The sequence below is a fragment of the Protopterus annectens genome, chromosome 2.part1 (assembly GCF_019279795.1).
Source record: "Protopterus annectens isolate FY-2018-M chromosome 2.part1, PAN1.0, whole genome shotgun sequence".
Lineage (NCBI taxonomy): Eukaryota > Metazoa > Chordata > Ceratodontiformes > Protopteridae > Protopterus > Protopterus annectens.
The window spans coordinates 83,668,052-83,688,033 of NC_056729.1; the positions used below are offsets into that span (position 1 = coordinate 83,668,052).

The following is a 19,982-nucleotide window of genomic DNA, read 5'->3' on the forward strand; positions in this document are numbered from 1 at the left end:
ACCTTTGAAAAAGGATATGACGTTTTTTGAAAATTCTTGTGGTGTTGGGATTTAGCTATGTAAAAGAGAAAATGAAGGTGAAGGAATAAATTGATGCAAATGTATGTATACAATCAAAGAAAAAATTGTGCTGATTTTTAAGATGGTATTGCCAGTCAAAAAGGGGTCTTTTCTGACAAATGGTATGAGATTTTTTTGCATTCACCTAATTTAGTGCTTGTTTGAACAGTTGGAGCTTCTGTTCAGTATCTTGCCTGAGAGATACCAGCTTGGGAATTCAGCTGTTTTCTCTTGCAATGTAAGTACTGGAACGTAAATCCAAATAACTGGTGTCCAACTAAAACTTCACAGCCTTTGAAATCATCCTTCTATCAGAGGTATGTGTGCCCCGCCTGTTGAGCCACTGGCAATTCTTTGCCATGAAATACAGTTTACCTTTAACTCCCCTTGCAAGAATTTCAACATGCGTTCTTGGACGTCCTTGTTATGTTTTAATACACAACCCTCTTTGGTACACTGTTCCAAGCATGTACCATACTCTGTCAGAAAAGTATCCTCTCACTGCCCATGCCCTGTTTTCATTTGTGTCCACTTGTATTACATCAGTAATAAACAGTGATACTTTAACTGTGAGAATTCCCTTCATGTAAGTTAACATCCCTGTAACTGTGAGAATGGCTTCTGATTTGAAATGTCAGCAGTCAATGCTGCGTACTGAGAAGCTGGGATAAAAAAGACCAAAAACACACAAGAAAAGTGAGTCTCAAAAATCGCTGTTCTTAAAATTTTCTTTTTGCAGGGAAGGAGCCCCACCATATCCCCACATCCCTGAACCTATATATACCAATTCAGAGATAGCTATACCTCTCCGTTCAGTCTCCACGTTTAGGGACTTGTTGTAGCACATCTTGACAATTCAAATGGTTACTGTGAGAATTCCCTTCATGTGCATAAACATACCTGTAATACTCCACCCTTTCACTTTGTCTGGCATAGGCAGCTGAAGAGGGAAGTTTGTATAAACATGATGATGTAAAACACAAATTCCATCCAGTACTGCCAAGTCACAACCAACTCTTATAGCAACCCCACGAACAGCTGATACCAACTACAGGGTTTACAAGGCCAGTAAAGAGTAGTTTAGGAATCACTTAAAAATATCTGCCTGTTAACTCAGGTAGACATGGGAAAAGGTTGCATGCGAGAAAGGAGGGCTGTGTAAGGACAAGATTTAATATGTTTATTAAACAGGAATTTGGGAAATAGAGCACTTTATTTCATCCATGACTGGCAGTATCCACTGGGTCTGTTTTATGTTGGGTGGGTGGGGAAAGCTGCACATCTTAAATCCATTTAGTCAAGTAAAGTTTTGAGAGGCAGTTGAGTGTATTCTCTTGCAACTGAGTTTTATAGTGTATTGGTAACCCAGTGCTTTCATCTGACTGATAAGGAAGGCAATCCTAGAGACTTGAGAAGGTGCAGTGTTGTATGGTAAACCTTGGTGAACAGATGATTATGACTGACTGGTAGATGTTGGTTTAATAACTGAGGTAAGGCTGATGAAGGTTTGTGTAATGCTGTAGTGCGAAAGGATTTGCAATAAACAATAGAAGAGTAAGGTACAGAGAAAATGACGTAATAACCGAATGCTGTTTTTTTGCATAATGACACATGAATATATGTATGGTTGGAAGAAAAAGAATAGGGCCTCAAATGAACACATATTTGTGGGGAAAGTAATGTCTACTCTTAAAAGAAATTCTTCTAGTATGTGTTAACTAGGGAAATGGTGATACAAGTTAAAACAAACAGAAGAGGCAGTTTCTTTGTAAATTCGAGTGCAAGATCTGCATATTCAGAATGTGTTAAGTCATTGATAAGAAAGATTTAAACTATACATGGAGTTCATTGGCTAACTGTACAGATGTTGCCTATTATCTTTCAGATTATGTATTCTTGCCTTACTTTATGATTGGTTATTACGCCTTTCTTTACGTCTGCTTTCTACATTAATTTGCTCTTTTCTGGCTCTTTTTGTAGGGTGGTTTACAAATTGCTTGCATCCAAAACTGAAGGAATCAGAGTACAGGCCCTTAAAGTACTGGGTTACTTCCTGAAACATCTGTCACAGAAGTATGTATTTATGATATGGAAAATCTATCTATGGCTCACCAAGCCCTTTATTAGATCATACAGAAGATATTTTCAGAGTAGCTTAGCATTTATTGCAGATTCAGGAGCATTTCCAAATAAAGTGCTCATTTCCAAGGTGATTGCACTTAAAATGCATGTGTTTTCTGTTGCACAGAGTTTTCGCATTACCATTCTCATTTATTATTTTTTGTGGAGAAGTCCATTTCATTAAAATTTGTTAAATTACTGTTCTTTGTTTTGCTGCTGTTGATTGTAGGACTGTTTTGCTGATTCTTAACATTGCAGTAATTTAACATTCTTTGTTATTGCAGGAGGAAAGCTGAAGTCATGCTTGGACATGCGCTGTTCTCCCTCCTGGCTGAAAGGTTGATGCTTCAGACAAATACACTTACAATGACTACATACAATGTCCTCTTTGAGGTAATCTCCCTTCAGCTTTTTGTCATCACTTAGTTAAATATTTGTTGTGGTATTCTTTTCAGTATAATGATGTCAGACCTATGCGTTACCACCTTATCAGTATAATGATGTCAGACCTATTTAGCATTGCCACCTTTTCAGTATAATAATGCCAGACCTATTTAGCATTGCCATCTTTTCAGTTGCCCAAAGTGTTACATTTTTATGGGAACTTGGGATTTTGCAGGACAAACCATATCCACAGTGAGAGCAAAAGGAGGTTCAGTTTTTTTGCAGTGTAAAAGATTAATCTTGCAAAACATCACGTTTCTATACTTATATATAAGGTTAAGGTGCTTCATATACAAATTAGTTGTTTTGTGCAACTATTCGAGGAAACATAAGGAAATGTTTTTGTCATAAAATCTCAGAATTTGCCATTTTTCATCCCCCCCCCACCACACACACACACACACACACAAAATGCAACTACCCTAATAGAGACTGTCCTGCATAAACTGGGACAGGCTGTTACCCCTAGCACCTGTTAGATAGACAGGCACTTTGATGATTATGTGTTTTATACAACTGTTTTACAGCTGAGTTAATACATCCAATTATTTTTAAGTATCTTAAGTTGTTATATTCTAAATGGTTGACGTGCATGTGCATACATTAATAAAAAAACACTGTTGAGAAAAACATTAATTCTACCATACTTAAATTAAGATGAGTTTTTTTTAGATATTACAAACATAATTTATTACACAACATACATGTAGGGGAAGGTAGGATTTGAGCTCTATCTTTGCTAATAAAAAGTGCAAAACATATTAGTACTTTTTTATTTGACTAAACCATCAAAAAAGAGAGAAAAATAAATTATGTGCTCTACAGAGGAATGCTGACAATGTTCTCTCTTTATCTTAGTTGGCAATCAAATCAGGGCAGAATCTTCATTTCACACCATACTAAATCAGAAAAGCCCTAGAGTGCAAATAGGAAGTTCATGCCAGAATTGATTGAGGTGTGATTTGTTCCTAGAACTAATAATAATTCATCTTGACTTGTAAAATAAGCTGGAAAAATAAACTCTTTGGTAGTCTTCAGATCTCTGTAATTGTTTTAGCACACAGGTGCTTTGCACTTGTCTCTCCATCCACGATTCTGCAGTTTGTTAGCCATGGTGGTTGTTGGTCAATCACCTGAGTCTGAAATGGAGAGTAGCATCAGTTTATGCACTCATCAATATTTGGAGTTCAGAAGGGGTTCTTACCAGGACACTACTTATCTGACTTAAAGTTCAAGCAGGCCCTGAGTCCAGGATAGACTGTCACATTTAGAGCTTTCCATGAATGTGAGGTATGCTGCACTGTTGTCTATCAGGAATGTGTGCATCAGGAACAAAATTTAAACTTAAATTGTGATATAACATGTATACTGTCATAAAGTGATCATTGAAAGTCTAGCTAGCTGTAATACAGCAGTTATACATGGTTGTCTTTCAAATAGAAGTGAAGAAAAATTACATTTGTATATTTCTATGTTCATAAATAAGCATTCAATGTATGGCTGTGTTTTTGTTTACCACTTCTTGAAATGTTGGTGTTTTTTATCAGATTTCTTATTCTGGGACCTATAAAATACAATCATCTGTTTAGGTGCATTTTTGTCCATAACTAGTCACCAGGTTTGAGAGGCTGGTAAAATGAATGCTAAGTGACTTAATTCCTCTTGGTTCTTCATAAAACTACCTTAGTGTTTTGATAACGTCAGCATCATCCTGTACTGATTTTAAGAGAATTCTGCCTCCATAACATGAATGTCTGTTTTATATTCTCGCTGAACTTCTATGTTCACTCTGTGTAGCTGATTGTTGAACAGCACCCACCTTTTTAAGCTCGTGTTTTTATCTGGATTTCTATAATGCATTTTGATTTTTATTCCGTACTCTCCCAAGTTCCTGAATAGTGCAATTTACAGGGTTACTCTGTCATGCAGCATTTCCTTACAACACTTTTTTTTATATATGTTTACCTTTTAGATACTGATAGAACAAATCAGCACACAGGTGGTACATATGCAGCATCCAGACCCGGAGTCCTCTGTGAAAATACAAAACCCCCGTGAGTAATCTGATTGCAGTTGAAGTACCTTTGTGAACTTTTTTCACGTTTATTAATAGATTAGTAATGCAGCATATGTTTAAAAATGGACTTTTATTTATAACTTATTTTAAAATATTTTATTTCGGAAGAAAAAGTTGTTTACCTTTGTTAAAGAAATTAAAGTTAGGTTGTTGCTGCTGTACAGTAATATGTTTTTTGGTATTCTTCCAGCAGTTTTCTTACATGATCAAAGTCTGATTTACACTGCGTTTTTATGTTCATGTACAGTTATAAATGTATTATATAGTGATGTCTGACTTAATTGTGATCTATGGAAGTAGCATTCACCTTTAATTCTTTTACATAGGTACCAAATGTGGAGTGGAAATGCAGTCTGACCTTTGTATAAGAGTAATTTCCTAAATAAGCTGACTAGCAGCATTTTGATTTGAAAGCAGTCTCTCTTCCTTACTTTACTTTGGTAAAAACAATATTTTCATTCAAAAAAATTTCAGCTTTCCTAAGTTGAATTTAACAGCTAAAACCCCTTTGTCTTCGGAGCAAGATTTTATTTTTTTATAAATCTTCGCTCTGTTTCAAACATTCAGATTAAATTAACAGCTGTAGGCTGTCTGACTTAATATGACCCTGCTAATTGTTGTTCAGATCTCAAGTGGTCTCTGTATCTTTGTTTTATTGATCTTCAGAATCCTCCAGCTTTACCTTTGGATTCCTTTTAGGTCTTGTAGACTAGTGTATTAAAGATGCAGAAAGCTGATTGTGCTCAGAGTAGCTGCTGTGATAAGTGGAGTTTGAATATATTCTGATGGTGCTCATGGCTCCGTATGGATTTTGGATGTAGCCCTTAATGTCTAGAGATGTTCATCGTGTTTCACTGTTGCAGTCATTACTCTTGGGTTATCCTGCTGGCAGGCTATCCTCAGTCGGCCAGAATTCCAAAGTCTAGGTCCGGCGTTGGTTGCTGTCACCTCTTCCCTGATATCAGTGTGCCAGGGGTATAAAAGATGCAGCTGACGCCATTTTCTTCAGTCTTTCTTGCTGCGCGGTGCCCAAAGCAAAAGCAGTTCGCAAGTGCCGGTCGGCCGACTCCTGAGATTTTCAAATCCGAATTTCAGAACCGAAGTCTTCATTAAAGCTAAGTACCCCATTGGGGAAACTTTTTTTCTTGCTCCAGACCAATGTCAGAAAAAGTTAACAATTGTATTTCTTGTGGGAAGCAAATACCTCATAAGTATTTTCACTCTTACTATATTCCTTGCCTAGGCCCTGATCACAACGTTGCTAGCTGTCGGTTTTATGCTAGATTTAACCAACGCACTAAGCGTCAGTTCGATTTTCATTTCATTACTTTGGCCAGAGATTTAATTATATAATGCCGTTGGACCAGCCGATAACAGGAGTTTACAAAAAACGCAAGGATAAGGATAGGCATCCGAGGTCCAAAACCAACGACGAGGCCTCTGCTAGGCCAGTCGCTGGTTCTCAGTGAGATGCTTTCGCAGCCCCTGGCGCCTGCTACCTCAGAGCCACAGGCCGCTTCCGACTCCCACATGGAGCCGACTGGGCCTGTGGATACTCAAGGTATTGGACACTCGGAAATCATTCCCTCAGATGGGTCCACAGCCGCTGAGCAGGCATCGGCTTCTGAGGATGTCTTCAGACCTACACAACTATATATTAAACCATCTTCAGCTTCAAAGACTAAAGCAGCTCTAAAGACAAAGAAACAAGTACAGCATTCTCCTACTCAGACTTCCATGCCTAAAAAATACATGCTCAAAATGGCCGAAGACCTAATTACTTTGATCAGGGGCTCCCATCCCCCTCTTGATAAGAGGCCTAGGCAAGAGACAGAGTATGATTCTTCTGATCAGGTTTCAGTTTCCTCTGATTCCTCTTCTGAACAGGATTACTCCATGCTTCCTATGAGGATTCTGATGCTGAAGAATCCATTCCTTCAGCCTCTCCTCCTGAGGATTATTCTTTTGGGGAAACCCTGCATACCATGTTGGAGCATTTCCACTGGCAGAGCCAAGATTATTCTGAATCTAAGAAAAGGTTCAGAGACTTTCTGCTACTTCCTCAGCACAGACCCCTTGCTATTCCACCAGTTCTAGACATTGTAGATGTATTTTCAGAGTCCGGCCTGTCCCCTGACTCTTTACCCCCTGCACTGGCTAAGCCAGACAAGATACTACAGGGTCCCGGATTCTCATAAATTCCTATATAAAAACCCCGCTGCTGACCCAGAAACTATATCTCAGGGTCCCAAAGGGGTTAAAGCTTCCACTGCAAAAAACCCTGTCCCCTCTGATAGGGATTCTAGGGCTCTAGACAGATGGGGGGAAAAAAGTCTACACTTCTGCTACCCTGGCTGTAAGGGCTTTAAATTGTCAGTTTCATATGCTTAAATATTAGCAATATTTAATGTCATTGCTTAAACAGAAATTGTTGACAAATACTGAATGTTCAGAGAGCAAGGAATTGCAGGAATTATTGCATGCAGCCGAACAAGTGGGAAAGCATGCTTTGCAATGTGGTTATGATTCACTGGAGGCCTCTTGCAGGGCCACTGTTACAGGTTCTGTTGTTAGAAGGCATGCTTGGTTAAAGGAACAGAATCTGCCTGATCATGTTAAAGCAAAATTTTTAGATGCACCATTTCAGCATGATACTTTGTTTGGTACTAAAGCAGAAGGTGTTGAAAAAAAATGGAGGATAAAGCAAAGTCCATGCAGACAGTCAAGAATTTCTTACAGGTGCAACCACCCAGGTTTAGCAGGAACTGGCCTTCAAAAAATTGGTCCTTTCCAGTGTCAGTCCAACCCAACAAAGCACACACGTGGGACTGTTGGTGCTCGGTTCAAACCACGACAAGTCATACAAAAAAGAGAGACCAGCACTCGATAGCAACAGATGAAAGTATATTTATTAGGATTGTAAAAACAACCTAATAGTGGTGCACAAACCGGTTTCGGCTATGAAAGCCTTTTTCAATGTGACTTAATAATCAAAAACAGTTTCAAACCATGATGCATCCTGCTACATATTTTATACCCACTTGTTAAAGTGGTATTACCCATATTCATTTAGTAATCCATAATACTGACGACTGAATTGTCAAATTAGGTAGACATGATGACTGTCTAAAACATGTAGATTCCCCACTTATTATATATTTGTACAACTGATAATATTCAGAATATATTAAAAAATTTTTATATTACTGGACATTCAGATTATAGTCCATACTGTGGTGAAATCTAATTATACCAACTCAAAAATAATGCTGATACAACAATTTCCAAACACCCTGACTAGTAATAATTATAAACAAGAGGTGTATCCGTAATAATATGCTTATTTTTCATTATTTTCCAAACGCATATTATTATTGATCATATTTTTGAGAGTTTAAGTGTTCTTCATAACTGACTTGTAGACCAAAAATTATGTTTCTGTTGATGATAAATGTATGGTTCTAAGAAATACTCTTTAAATTGTTATTAAAAATGAGCCTAATGTCTGATATGTCTGGAATTATAATAGACTGCCTAGATATATTACTTGGTTTTGCTTTTAGGTACCTAGAGCTTATCCTTCATGTACATGATATTCATTGAGTCCAGGTTTAAAAAGAGCCCCAAGTGTAGTGATCCATCTTTGTTCCATATTGTTGAGTTTGGTATGCCACCCCATCTTGAAGTTTCTGTGTGATTGTATTCTATCAATAATTATAAACTGAAATGAAGCTGCTGTGTGTTGTTTAGTATGTTTATATAGGGCATTGGTTATACGCCTATTTCTATTGTTTCCTATTTCCACTGTTACAGGTTCTGTTGTTAGAAGGCATGCTTGGTTAAAGGAGCAGAATCTGCCTGATCATGTTAAAGCAAAATTTTTAGATGCACCATTTCAGCATGATACTTTGTTTGGTACTAAAGCAGAAGTGTTGAAAAAAATGGAGGATAAAGCAAAATCCATGCAGACAGTCCAGAATTTCTTACAGGTGCAACCACCCAGGTTTAGCAGGAACTGGCCTTCAAAAAATTGGTCCTTTCCAGTGTCAGACCATAAATAGGCAGATACAGGCGTCCCAGAGGCAGATCTCAGCCCCAAGGCTCATACAGGCCTAAACAATGGGGTGCTCCTACCTCCAAAACCAGAGAAGACAAATCACAGCCTTACAGGAAGCGGTCCCAATGACTTTCCTCTACCAGATCCAAGCACTTTTCTTTTGGCAGCCCCCTGAGGGGGGAAAATTAGCACTTTTTACATCAAATTGCAAATGATTACCTAAGACAAATGAGTCCTGAACATAGTGTCCCAAGGCTACAGGTTCCATTTTCACACTACCAAGGTGAAAAGGTATGCCAGACCTGCCACACAATCAATGGGCAGAGGCACAAAGACAAATTACAGCCCTCATGGACATGAGGGCCATTTAGCAAGTACCACAACAAGAGCAGGGGCAAGGATTTTACTCCAGACTTTTCCTAGTACCCAGAAAGGACAAAACCTGGAGACCAGTACTGGACCTGTCTGTAATAAATACGTTTCTGGAAGTTCCAAAATTCAAGATGTTGACTCTACAGCAGCTACTGCCCATGCTGGGCAAGAAGGCTTGGCTCTAACATTGGACCTAAAAGAGGCATACCTGCATGTCCCAATCAGGCAATCTTGCAGAAGATACCTCAGATTCATAGCTGGCTCAATGCATTACCAATTCTCTGCACTGCCCTTTGGCTTATCTACTGCGCCCAGGGTCTTCACAAAATGCCTGGCACCAGTAATTGCATTTTGCAGACAAAAAGGAATTCAAATATATCCCTACTTGGACGACTGCTTAATTCAAGCAGAGAACAAAGATATTCTTCTAAAGCATCTGGCGTTTGTAAAAAGATTACTAATTGGCCTAGGGTACACAGTAAACGAAAAGAAATCAAAACTAGTGCCCTCTCAAGAGATAATATTCCTGGGTGCAAGCTTAAATACAACTGCCCAGATGGCTTATCTCACTCCAGACAAACAAAAGCAACTGACTACTTAGTTCAAGAAATTCGCAAAAAAAAAAAAAACACTTATCTGCAAGGAAAATCCTGCAGGCCTTGGGTTTCATCTCATCCTGCATTCTACTAATTCCATATGCCAGACTGCATATGAGGAAACTACAATGGTATCTAAAAAAGTGTTTGGACTCAGCATTGCCACAGCCTGGAGACAGTAATGACACTCATTCCCTGCCTGCAACAGGAGTTTCGATGGTGGGCAGAAGCCTGTCACCACAGCAAGGGTCTGCCATTTAGTTTACCCACAGCCAGACAGACACTGACAACGGATGCATCAGATTATGCCTGGGGGGCCCATATGGCAGGAAAATGTATTCAGGGCACATGGCCTGCAAACCAGGTGCGTCTTCACATCAATCAAAAAGATATGCTAGCTGTTCAAAATGCCCTGACAACTTTCAAGGACCTGCTTCATCCAGGACAGTTACTGATAAAGACAGACAACACTACAGTCATGTGGTACATAAACAAGCAGGGAGGTACACACTCCTACCCTCTCTGCAGACAAGCAATGACCTTATGGGACACAGCATTGGCTTTTCAAGTTCACCTGCAAGCACAATTCCTGCCAGGAAAAACAAATACTCTGGCAGACGAACTAAGCAGAAACCTCATGGATCCCCACAAATGGAAACTGGATCCACAAGTCTTCAGCATGATAATGAGGATGCCCAGACATAGATCTATTTGCATCCCCTCACAACTGCCAACTGCAGAGATTTTGCACAAGGATTTATCACAAGCAAGCATGGAAATTGGACGCCCTATCCTTCAGCTGGAAAAATCTAACAGTATATGCCTTTCCTCCACTGCCTGTCCTTCCCAGGGTACTCCTAAAGGTCAGACAAGAGAAACCAAAAATTATACTGATTGCATCAGACTGGCCACGCCAGCACTGGTACCCAATCCTAAAGAGCTCATCTCAAGGTCCAGCTTGGATATTGCCTCAAACTTCTCACTTGCTGACCCAACAAAATCAGATCCTGCACAGCCAACTCAGGACTTTAAATCTGGCAGCATGGCGGATAATGTAGCCATTCAGAACACTCCTCTTTCAAAAGCTGTTATGGATGTTATCTTGGAGGCCAGAAGGCCCAGTACCAGAAAATTTTATGCAGAAAAATGGAAGAGATTCTGTGCTTGGAACCAGGAACAAGGCATAGACACGTGTGTACCCAAATATCCCTCAGATTTTACAATACCTAACTGAGATGCTGAACAAAGGCCTTTCTTTCTCATCAATTAAGATTCCTCTGCCATTTCAGCCCATTACAATACGGAACCACCTATCTTTTCTCATCCTTTAATAAGGCAGTACCTCAGAGGGGCCAAAAACATTAGGCCTCCAAGGAGAGCACCAATTCCGGCCTGGGACCTCAGTTATGTTTTGGAAAACTCACACTGCCTCCTTTCGAGCCAGCATCCACAGCAGATATAAAATTCTTATCCTGGAAAGCAGCTTTGCTCCTAGCAATAACCACGGCAAGGCGAGTCTCTGAGTTACAAGCACTCATGGCTGTGGAACCTTTCATCATTTTTCATCCAGACAGGGTTTCTCTGAGGACAAACCCTACATTTATGCCTAAGGTGGTGTTCAGTGTGGCCCTCAACCAAACCATCCACTTACCTACCTTTTTATCCAAATCCACAGAACAAGGGTGAGAAAATTCTGCATTCCTTGGACATACACAGGCAGTTACGCTTCTACTTGGACAGAAATAAAGCTTTCAGAAAGACTGAGCAACTTTTAGTGTCATATGCTGCAGGATCACAAGGAATGGCTATCTCAAAACAGACTATTTCTAAATGGATAGGCCATTGCATCCGTTTCTGCTATTCTCAACATGGCAAATCAGTGCCTAAGGGCATTAGGCCTCATTCCACCAGAGCAGCAGCCACTTCAGCAACCTTCCTCAGAGGAGTACCAACCAAAGATATCTTAGAGGCTGCAACCTGGAGTTCAGTGCACACCTTCACAAAGCACTACCACTTACCTCTTTACTCTAAGTCCAGAGCAGGCTTTGCCACTGCAGTTCTGCAGGGCCTCATAGCCTCTCCTAATCCTATTTAGCCCAGCCACCCATCCTCAGCTTTGGGATTCAACCCAAGAGTAATGACTGCAACAGTGAAACACGATGAACATAATACAGTTGTGTACCTATCATAAATGTAGATGTTTGAGTATATTCACTGTTGCAGTCCAGGTTACCCACTCACCATCCCCCTTTTCTTTGCTGGGACTTTTCTGCACTTTTCTATCTTATACAACCTTTTTGGTGTATTTGCTTGTAGATGAAGGAAATGTTATTTTTGTGCATGCATTTTTATTGGCATATTTTTCAGCCTACCAATTTGGGGGCACCTGACATCTGGGGCAAGAAAAACTGAAGAAAATGGCATTGGCTGCATCTTTTATACCCCTGGCGCACTGATGTCAGGGAAGAGGCGACAGCAACCGACGCCGGACCTAGACTTTGGAATTCTGGCCGACAGAGGGTAGCCTGCCAGCAGGATAACCCAAGAGTAATGACTGCAACAGTGAATACACTCGAACATCTACATTTATGGTAGGTACACAACTGTACTTTCTTTCTTGTTGGCAGTGCTACATCAATGATGATAATGTACCCCCTATGGTGGCAGTTCCATTTTTTTTCATTTTGTGTTTAGTGGTAGCATTTGGAATTGTTTTTGTAGCTGATTCATTTATTGTCTGGTTATAATGAACTAAAGCAACTGTACTGGTTAAGTAGTAATCAAATACAAAATGTTTAAATGTATTTTCTTGTCTCTGTGCATGCATTAAAGGTTTCACACCTGCGTTATTTTCCTGATTATTTTTTCAATTACAAATGTAAAGTATTTAATTCAGTATAGTTTTTTTTTTTAACCCATTTAATTGATGGTTCTTCTTGGGTTACTTTCTCCATTTGACTGATTATTGACATCTGATACTTCACCCACTTGCCTCAAGGGCACATTTTTCAGTTTTTGCTAGCTTTTATCATCTAGTCATGGCACACTGAGTGCCAAATGGACACCATTGCTTTAAACTGACAAGGGCTCCAGCAGAGCTGGTTGTAGGACTGCATTGCTTGAGGCTCCAGTGTGGAGAGGAATGCAAATGTCAATTCTTAGGGCACAGAGATGCACAGCAACTTTTTGTCCTCCCATTATAAAAGTCCATTGTGATTGGTGGGCCTGGTTGCCATTCATCCATCTGACAGGGGGTAAAGTTGAAGCAGTGATGGATAACTCTTCATGGTAGGTTGTAAAATGTTATGATTCATTGAAGTCACCGTACCTATTTGAAGGTTAGAAGATGATGTAGAAGGCAGGTATTCTTTAAGGGTTGAGAAGCTGATGGAAGATGCCTGCAGTAAGATATTTGTGAGTTTACCACATTAACATATCTGAATATTGAGTGGTGAGTAAAGTGTGAATTAGAAGCTATTTCATAAAAAATAAGCTATAATACTACATTGATGGACTCATGAGTTCACAATCCAGCCTTCAGGACGCTATTGGATCCAAAGAGACTTTGCATCAACCAGGAATGTGAACTGTAATAATAAAATAAATAAAAAAAATGCAGTACACAGGAGGAAGAATTATAGCCAAAATTGAGGAGAAGCATCATAAAAAAGGTAGGTATATAATACACAGGAGGAAAGGGAATCTTTCCCTAAGTGTAGTAGTACCAGAATTGCTTTTATACTTGTACTGAATCTGTGTCCTGCAACCAATTGCTATTGGCTGTTGCTTCTAGTGATAGAGGTAAAAAAAAAGCAATCAAGTAAATCACCTAATGAGTCAATGCTAGAGTATTTTATGTTTTTTTCCCTAGCATCTTTGGCTAGACCACTTTTCATGTAGGGATGTAGTTAGACTGTAGTTAATATGGATTTTGGAAGGTAAAATGGCTCTCCCTGTCCTGCTGCTAGTGTAGAACATATGAGTATTTCAGGTGACAAGAAAAGGTTTCTTGCAAAACAGAGTTTTGTTTGTGCACTTTTGGTAACAACCTTTCTCTTTGCAGTTGAGGAGTTCCAACTCTTGTAACATGAAGGCTGTGTCACACTCCTCTCTCCTCCTTTCCCTGTATAACTGTAATAATTGTACATATGCACTAGTAATGCTGCTAATATTAAAGTTTAGACAGCAGTGTTCTATCATGACCTATACTGTGCATTCTTTCTTAATTCATGCACGTTATCTCTTTTCACCACACTTTTTTCTCTGTTATCTTACAGTATATTCCTATCATTTCACTGCTTTATTTTTACCGGCAGTATTGCTCTTGCTTTTTGAATTGTACTTTATTCGTTTTCTGGATAGATCCTGAAAGTGCTCCTTGGTGATCAGCATTCTGCCCTTGAGTAAGTGAAATCACTGACCTTGTAGGGTGGGCTGGAGATATAGACTCTTGTCAGGTCTGGAATTAGGGACTTATGTAGCTGCAAACAAATGGCAGTGGTGTTGCTTTATCTGTAAAATAAATAAAGCTGTCTTCAGAGAGAATTTTGCAGGCTAAGAATGGCAGAGGTTTACTAGCTTATCGATAATGGTTGTGGTGGAGTCATCCAGCTTTCACTGGATTACCTTTGTGTAGAAATAGCACTGCTTGTGGAATTGGTGAGCACATAACTGTTTTTGTCAGTTTTGTGAGGCAGCAGTTATATCAGGGCTGTTGACCAGTTTTTAGGAATGTAGCGATGACTGTAAATTTAACAGAAGAAAGAAAATGAGCCATAACATTTACATTGTTTTCTCATGTGGTGTACAAAAATGTTTTCTTTAAAGTTACATTCACTTTAACATTAATTAAATTGCTAATTGTTTCCTCCGCTTAAATTTCACTCTTCTTCCTCGACATTTTTCTGCATTTATTCCTAAAAATTCCATTTCTCTTAATGTCATTTGCTGTTGATCTTTTCTAAAGATTTCACTTCCAGTTCTTTTCTTTCCTTTACAGTATCAGCTACTTCATTTATAGTTGATTTACATTTGGATTTCCATTTTCTTCTAGTTGCTTTTTTTTAATATCAAGCAACATCTTTATTAAATTATCAGTTATGAAATTGGGAGTTATACATTTATATAAATGAACATATTGACATAATCTAAGTTGCAAACATTATACATCACTTACAATCTACCCATTATTGTCAGTCAGACATTACATGGCTCATCCAAATCCTGCCTTCTTTTAAACCTCATTCCTTCCCTGTATGTATTGTTCCCACAATTCTCATTTTTCCTCCGTAATTTGTTCCTTCCCTTTTCTAAAGATCCCAATTCGAGTTGTTGTATCTCTGTTACCGTAGTCAGTACTTCTAATAAAGCTGGTTTAGAATCTGATTTCCATTTTCTAGTAATTGTTTTTTTGGCAGCCACCATAATTAGACTCAGCAAGGCTTTACTGTTTTTAGGTATTTCCGATTCTGTATCCATAGCTCACAAAAATGAATTCCAGAGATACACCAATTTGCTCACCCAGTTTCTCTGATAGAGCAGTCTGCAGGGAATCTTTTTAAAGTCTGCCAACTCATTATACCTACCACCAGCAGACAAAGGTCCCATTGTATTGCTTGTATCCATCCTTTTTTTTCTTACAGTATATGCCCTAGATACGTTATATTAAAGAAATGTTTTACTTACATTTTAAGTCCCTGCAATGTAATTCAAACCATTTGTGACAAATGCTTTAGAAGTATCATGCCAAATTGTCAGCAAACTTCCAGTCTTTTTAACCTTTTCTTGCAGAAATACAATTCTCAAGTGTGGACTGTATCTTATGGAAATAACATTTAACAATTCTTTCATTTATTTCCTAATTGCATGTTATTATTGTTTTTTCTTTCTCATCATGTAGAGCAAACAGTACCAGTCTCTTGTTCAAGTCCAAGATACTCCTGATTTTTTTCTGGTCAGTTTTGGATTTTTTCCAGTCATTTTCATTTAGAACAATGGAAAGAAGTTTTCTGTATGGAGTTTGTTGTTGTAAAAAGAATGAGAAACTCTCTCTCCTTCAACTTGCTGACTCGCTCTTTGCTGGTTAAACTGCATTTCCAGTTTAGCCCATTTTGCATCCAAATATGTCTTAGATCCTTTAAGAAAAAATATTGTGCAGACAGCTGGATATAGCATCTGGAATCTTAAACCTGCTTTTTTTGACTTCCCCTGATTGCAGTGATAAACTGGCTTCTCTTCCTCCTGGTGTGGACTGCATAATTTCCCACAAACACTCTGGTGTCCCCATTTTTAAGTACTTTTTCCTTCTACCATAATTTTGTTAGGAGCAGCTCTTTTTTTCTGGTATGACTGCATCTTTACTAATGTAGGTCTTGGCTTTTTTCTCATGGTCAAATTTGGAGCATATACACTACATGCCCTTTTAACACTACATTATACCAGTCCAGTTGCTTATTTGTACTTTCATAAAGTTATTGCAGAGCTGTTTATTGTATTTTCTGTTGTGAAGCAGAAAATCCTCAGGTTTTGTGTATGTGAAGGATTATTACTCGTCTCCTCAGCTGGAAGTGGTCAGTAGCCATTTCTTCCTCTATTTAAAGGGTTGAAGAGCTGCAACTTCATCATCTGCTGCCATTAAAGTCATATAGGATTGCCACCTTTTCATATGTCAAAAATGAGATTCAGGGGGTGTAACAAAATGACATCAGTGAACATGGCCAGTATTATAGCACAGAAATGTATTTTGCCAATAATGCACTGCATTGCAATGGGCTTGGGAATTTGTAAGGTTTTAAGTAAAGATAACAATGTTCTCTTCATCCAGTCTCTCTGTTCATACTGATGGGTACTGTACCCCTTGTCAGATATGATCTGCCCCTGCTAATGCTGCAGGTCTCTATTTCCCTTAACATGTTTCCCTTCCATAATCACCCTGTATACTAAATCTCTTCAGACCTTATTTACACACTTCGCTAATGGATGTATCTTTTGTAAGTTAATTTTGAAAGGATTGTGTCTCTATTCTTTTACTAAGAAATCTAAAAAGGGCACAGAGAAAAAGAAAAATGCAAGGATCCAGAATGAAAATTGCTGTACTTCCAAGTAAACTAAATAGCACTTTTTCCTCAGATAAATGCTGTAAGTGTGATGAGAAAGAGTAGTCATTACAAACACATTTTTTTAGAAATGCAACACGTTGACAGATTTTTACAAATACCCTGTAGGGTACTTTGTCAGAAATGTTTATAGAACAAATTATTTTAAGTAGAGAAATGATTTGTTTTGAGCTGAGATATAGAAACTGAATTGCCTAGACATAGTAAGAACTTAAGTTTAATGGTATTATTGACTACCAAAAAAGAAATTGCTAGAAAATGAAAGTCAGAATGTAAGCTAACCATAACTGAAGTATTGAATGTTGTAACAGAGACAAAAGGATTGGAATCTTTAGAAACAGGAAGGCGCAAACTACATAGGAATAAATGGAGTTTGTGAGAACAATATTTGCAGAGTAAGTTCAAAAGGACGAGGAGGAGTGAAATTTCAGGGAAGGCAGGACTTGAGCAATTTAATGCTGGAGTGAATGTTAATTGTTAGAAAATAAAACAATGAATGAAAATAAAAAAAAAAATTGTAATGGTTTTTCTTTTCTGTTTTTGTGTGTGCCCATGCCATTAGTCCATATATGTACATTTAATGAAGTATTGTAAAAAATACATCTATTGGAGGTAGGCCCATCTTTCTTAATGTAGTGTCTGTCTTTAAGATGTGAAAAAATTCCAAATGCATGTGGTATTAGAAGTATTAAGTCTGACAAGTATATGCATAATATATAAGAAGGTACTTCAAACTGATTACATACTCATTGGAAAGAAAAAAGCAAGGCTATATTTATTTGCATTTTTAATTCATATTTAAATAAAACTGAAAACCTTGATATTGACTTCTGCTTTCTGTGCATCTACTCCAGCAAGTATTTTGCAGTGTTTTCACTGCAGTCTAAACCATCTACCAGATTAGAAAGCTCCCTTTAACTGCAATACCATTGTCCTGCAAGTTGTAGAGAAAAAAATCAGACTGTTAAAAACATCTCATCAAACATGTTTTTTTCAAACATAGCTCATAAATGATGCCTTAAAAATAGACAATGTCATAAGTTAAATGATCCACAGCTTACCTGCAATGGAGAAACAAGACAGAGGAACAGAAAAGTGTTTTGGCAGCTCATCTTACCTTCGGATTCTCCAGCTGTTGCCTTCAGTACCCAGTTGCTGGGAACATCACCTAATGTGCCACACCTTCAGGCTAAGGCATCTCCAAATTAGTGAGGTAACAGCAACAATAATGACATTGTTCTTAACTGTTGCAGCAGTGTCTGAGAATGAAAGTACTTCTGACTGCATTTTCCTCTAAATGACAAGAAATAAAAACCACTGTAGTGGGCAGACTGCTGACTCCACTGGTTACTGTGATGAATAGAGTTTGTGGTATGATCATACTGTTGCCATCAGTTTATATGCGATACCGAATATTATTCAAGAAACACTTGCCCTTAAGAGCATGTGGTAATGTGACTGCTTCCTCTGGTAATAGCTGATACCTGCCACATTGCACTAAGCTTTGCAATGACCAGCTGCCAATCAGAGTTGGTCATTGACTACGTATTATCTTACCTGCCATTTTTTCAACATAGTGCTTACCAGAGCTGTATTATCAACATAGTTGACACTTGTCCAGGTTTGATTTGTGTTGGCATGCACTTAAGTGCGCGCACACACACTTGTACGCAGTGTTTTCTGGGAGAGTGCACTAATATCTTTCAGGTATGAAAACCTCTTGTACATTCACAGTAAATGCTGCCAATAATGTGGCACACCTATAATGCAGGTACTGTTTACGCTGAAAATAAGCCAACCGTTATTTATATGGTCACAGTAGCTTTAAAAAGTCGACCTTAAAAAAGATGGTTGTCCACCAGTATGTCATTGGGTCTTGCACATACCACTATACTAATAAATAAAACCACCAGTCAGTAGTTTAAGAAATAAATTAATAAAACTCTTTACATGGAAATGTAAAATTAAGCAGTGCACTATGTAAAATTAAATATGCGCATAGCTGTACAGTTTTGCAAAAAAAAAATACAAAATGGGTTTTACCATACATATGGCAAATAGTGACAGGACCAAACAAGCTGATGGAGTTACTCTACAGTAAAACATTTAAAGAATTCTGCCCAATTCTGACTTGTAAAGCCAGTAGCAATGGCAGTCTCATAGACAAGGAACCCATCTTGATATTCTGCCCAAAATACTACAGTATAGTAAACATTAAACCAAAAACTGAATTTAACAGTTGCTTACTCTGCTCAAGGTCTCAGGGTCATTTTGTATTTCACTTTAGCTTTGAATATGTAAATATTAGGTTTCCTTTTTCGACTGCCATATAACTTGGAGGCATAGGTAACTGTAGTTCAAATAAGGTAAGGCCTGCTTTGACCTGGAGTAATGTTTCAGAGGAATATTTTGCTTCAAGCACTGTAGATACATGCACATCTCAGAAGCCAGATTCACTTTTTAAAAGCTATGCTGCATAACCACTGAGAAATTAGTACATATTCTGTTCAGTTCACAATTTTACATTCTATACAGTTACATGATGTAGGAGTTACTGAAAGTAATAGCCACAGGTTTAATGGGAAAATTAAATTTAGCTTTTCTGACTTCATCTTTACTTTACTGTAAACAGTTGCAAGCTTCATTCAGTTTGTCACAGCCACTATTTAATTACTTGTTTGGAAAAGGTAGAATAGTTGTAATGACAGTCCAAGATGTATTGCTTCTTGTGGCATGGCAAGCCACAGTCACCTACAGTACAGGAATAAATGAAGCAAAACTAAAAAGAGATGGAAGCTTTAGAGCAAGAGTAGGGCTAGTGTTTACTTACTTTTTAAGAAGGTAAAATAGTTTGTCAAACATGCTGGCTTTACGGGTGATATGGAACCTTGGTCCAAAAGATGTAGCTTTTTGCAGCTCATTACAGTAACCAAACGTAGCTGACTGCTAGGGAAACCTTTAGGACTGTGTGCAGTTTTGACAGTCTGAGTACAATATTGTTGTGCAGAATGGAAGGTAGGCATGGCAAATTTCAGTCCTTGCAGGTTGTATAGTATTGAATTTATTACTCAACAAGCTAAACAGTACTGTATACTATGTAACTGGTTCACATGCTGCAAAATTTTGAGCAAATTTATATT

At 38.3% G+C, this 19,982-nt stretch overlaps 1 protein-coding gene across 1 annotated transcript in view; it reads left to right on the forward strand.

Annotated features, from left to right (window-relative positions):
* The window catches only part of LRBA (LPS responsive beige-like anchor protein), a 4,045,850-nt gene that overhangs the window by 966,800 nt on the left and 3,059,068 nt on the right, over nucleotides 1-19,982 (forward strand). The window contains exons 17-19 of the mRNA XM_044063433.1: nucleotides 2,041-2,133; nucleotides 2,466-2,574; nucleotides 4,598-4,679. Coding sequence (XP_043919368.1) covers nucleotides 2,041-2,133; nucleotides 2,466-2,574; nucleotides 4,598-4,679 — 284 coding nt within the window. The remainder of the gene's footprint in view (nucleotides 1-2,040; nucleotides 2,134-2,465; nucleotides 2,575-4,597; nucleotides 4,680-19,982) is intronic.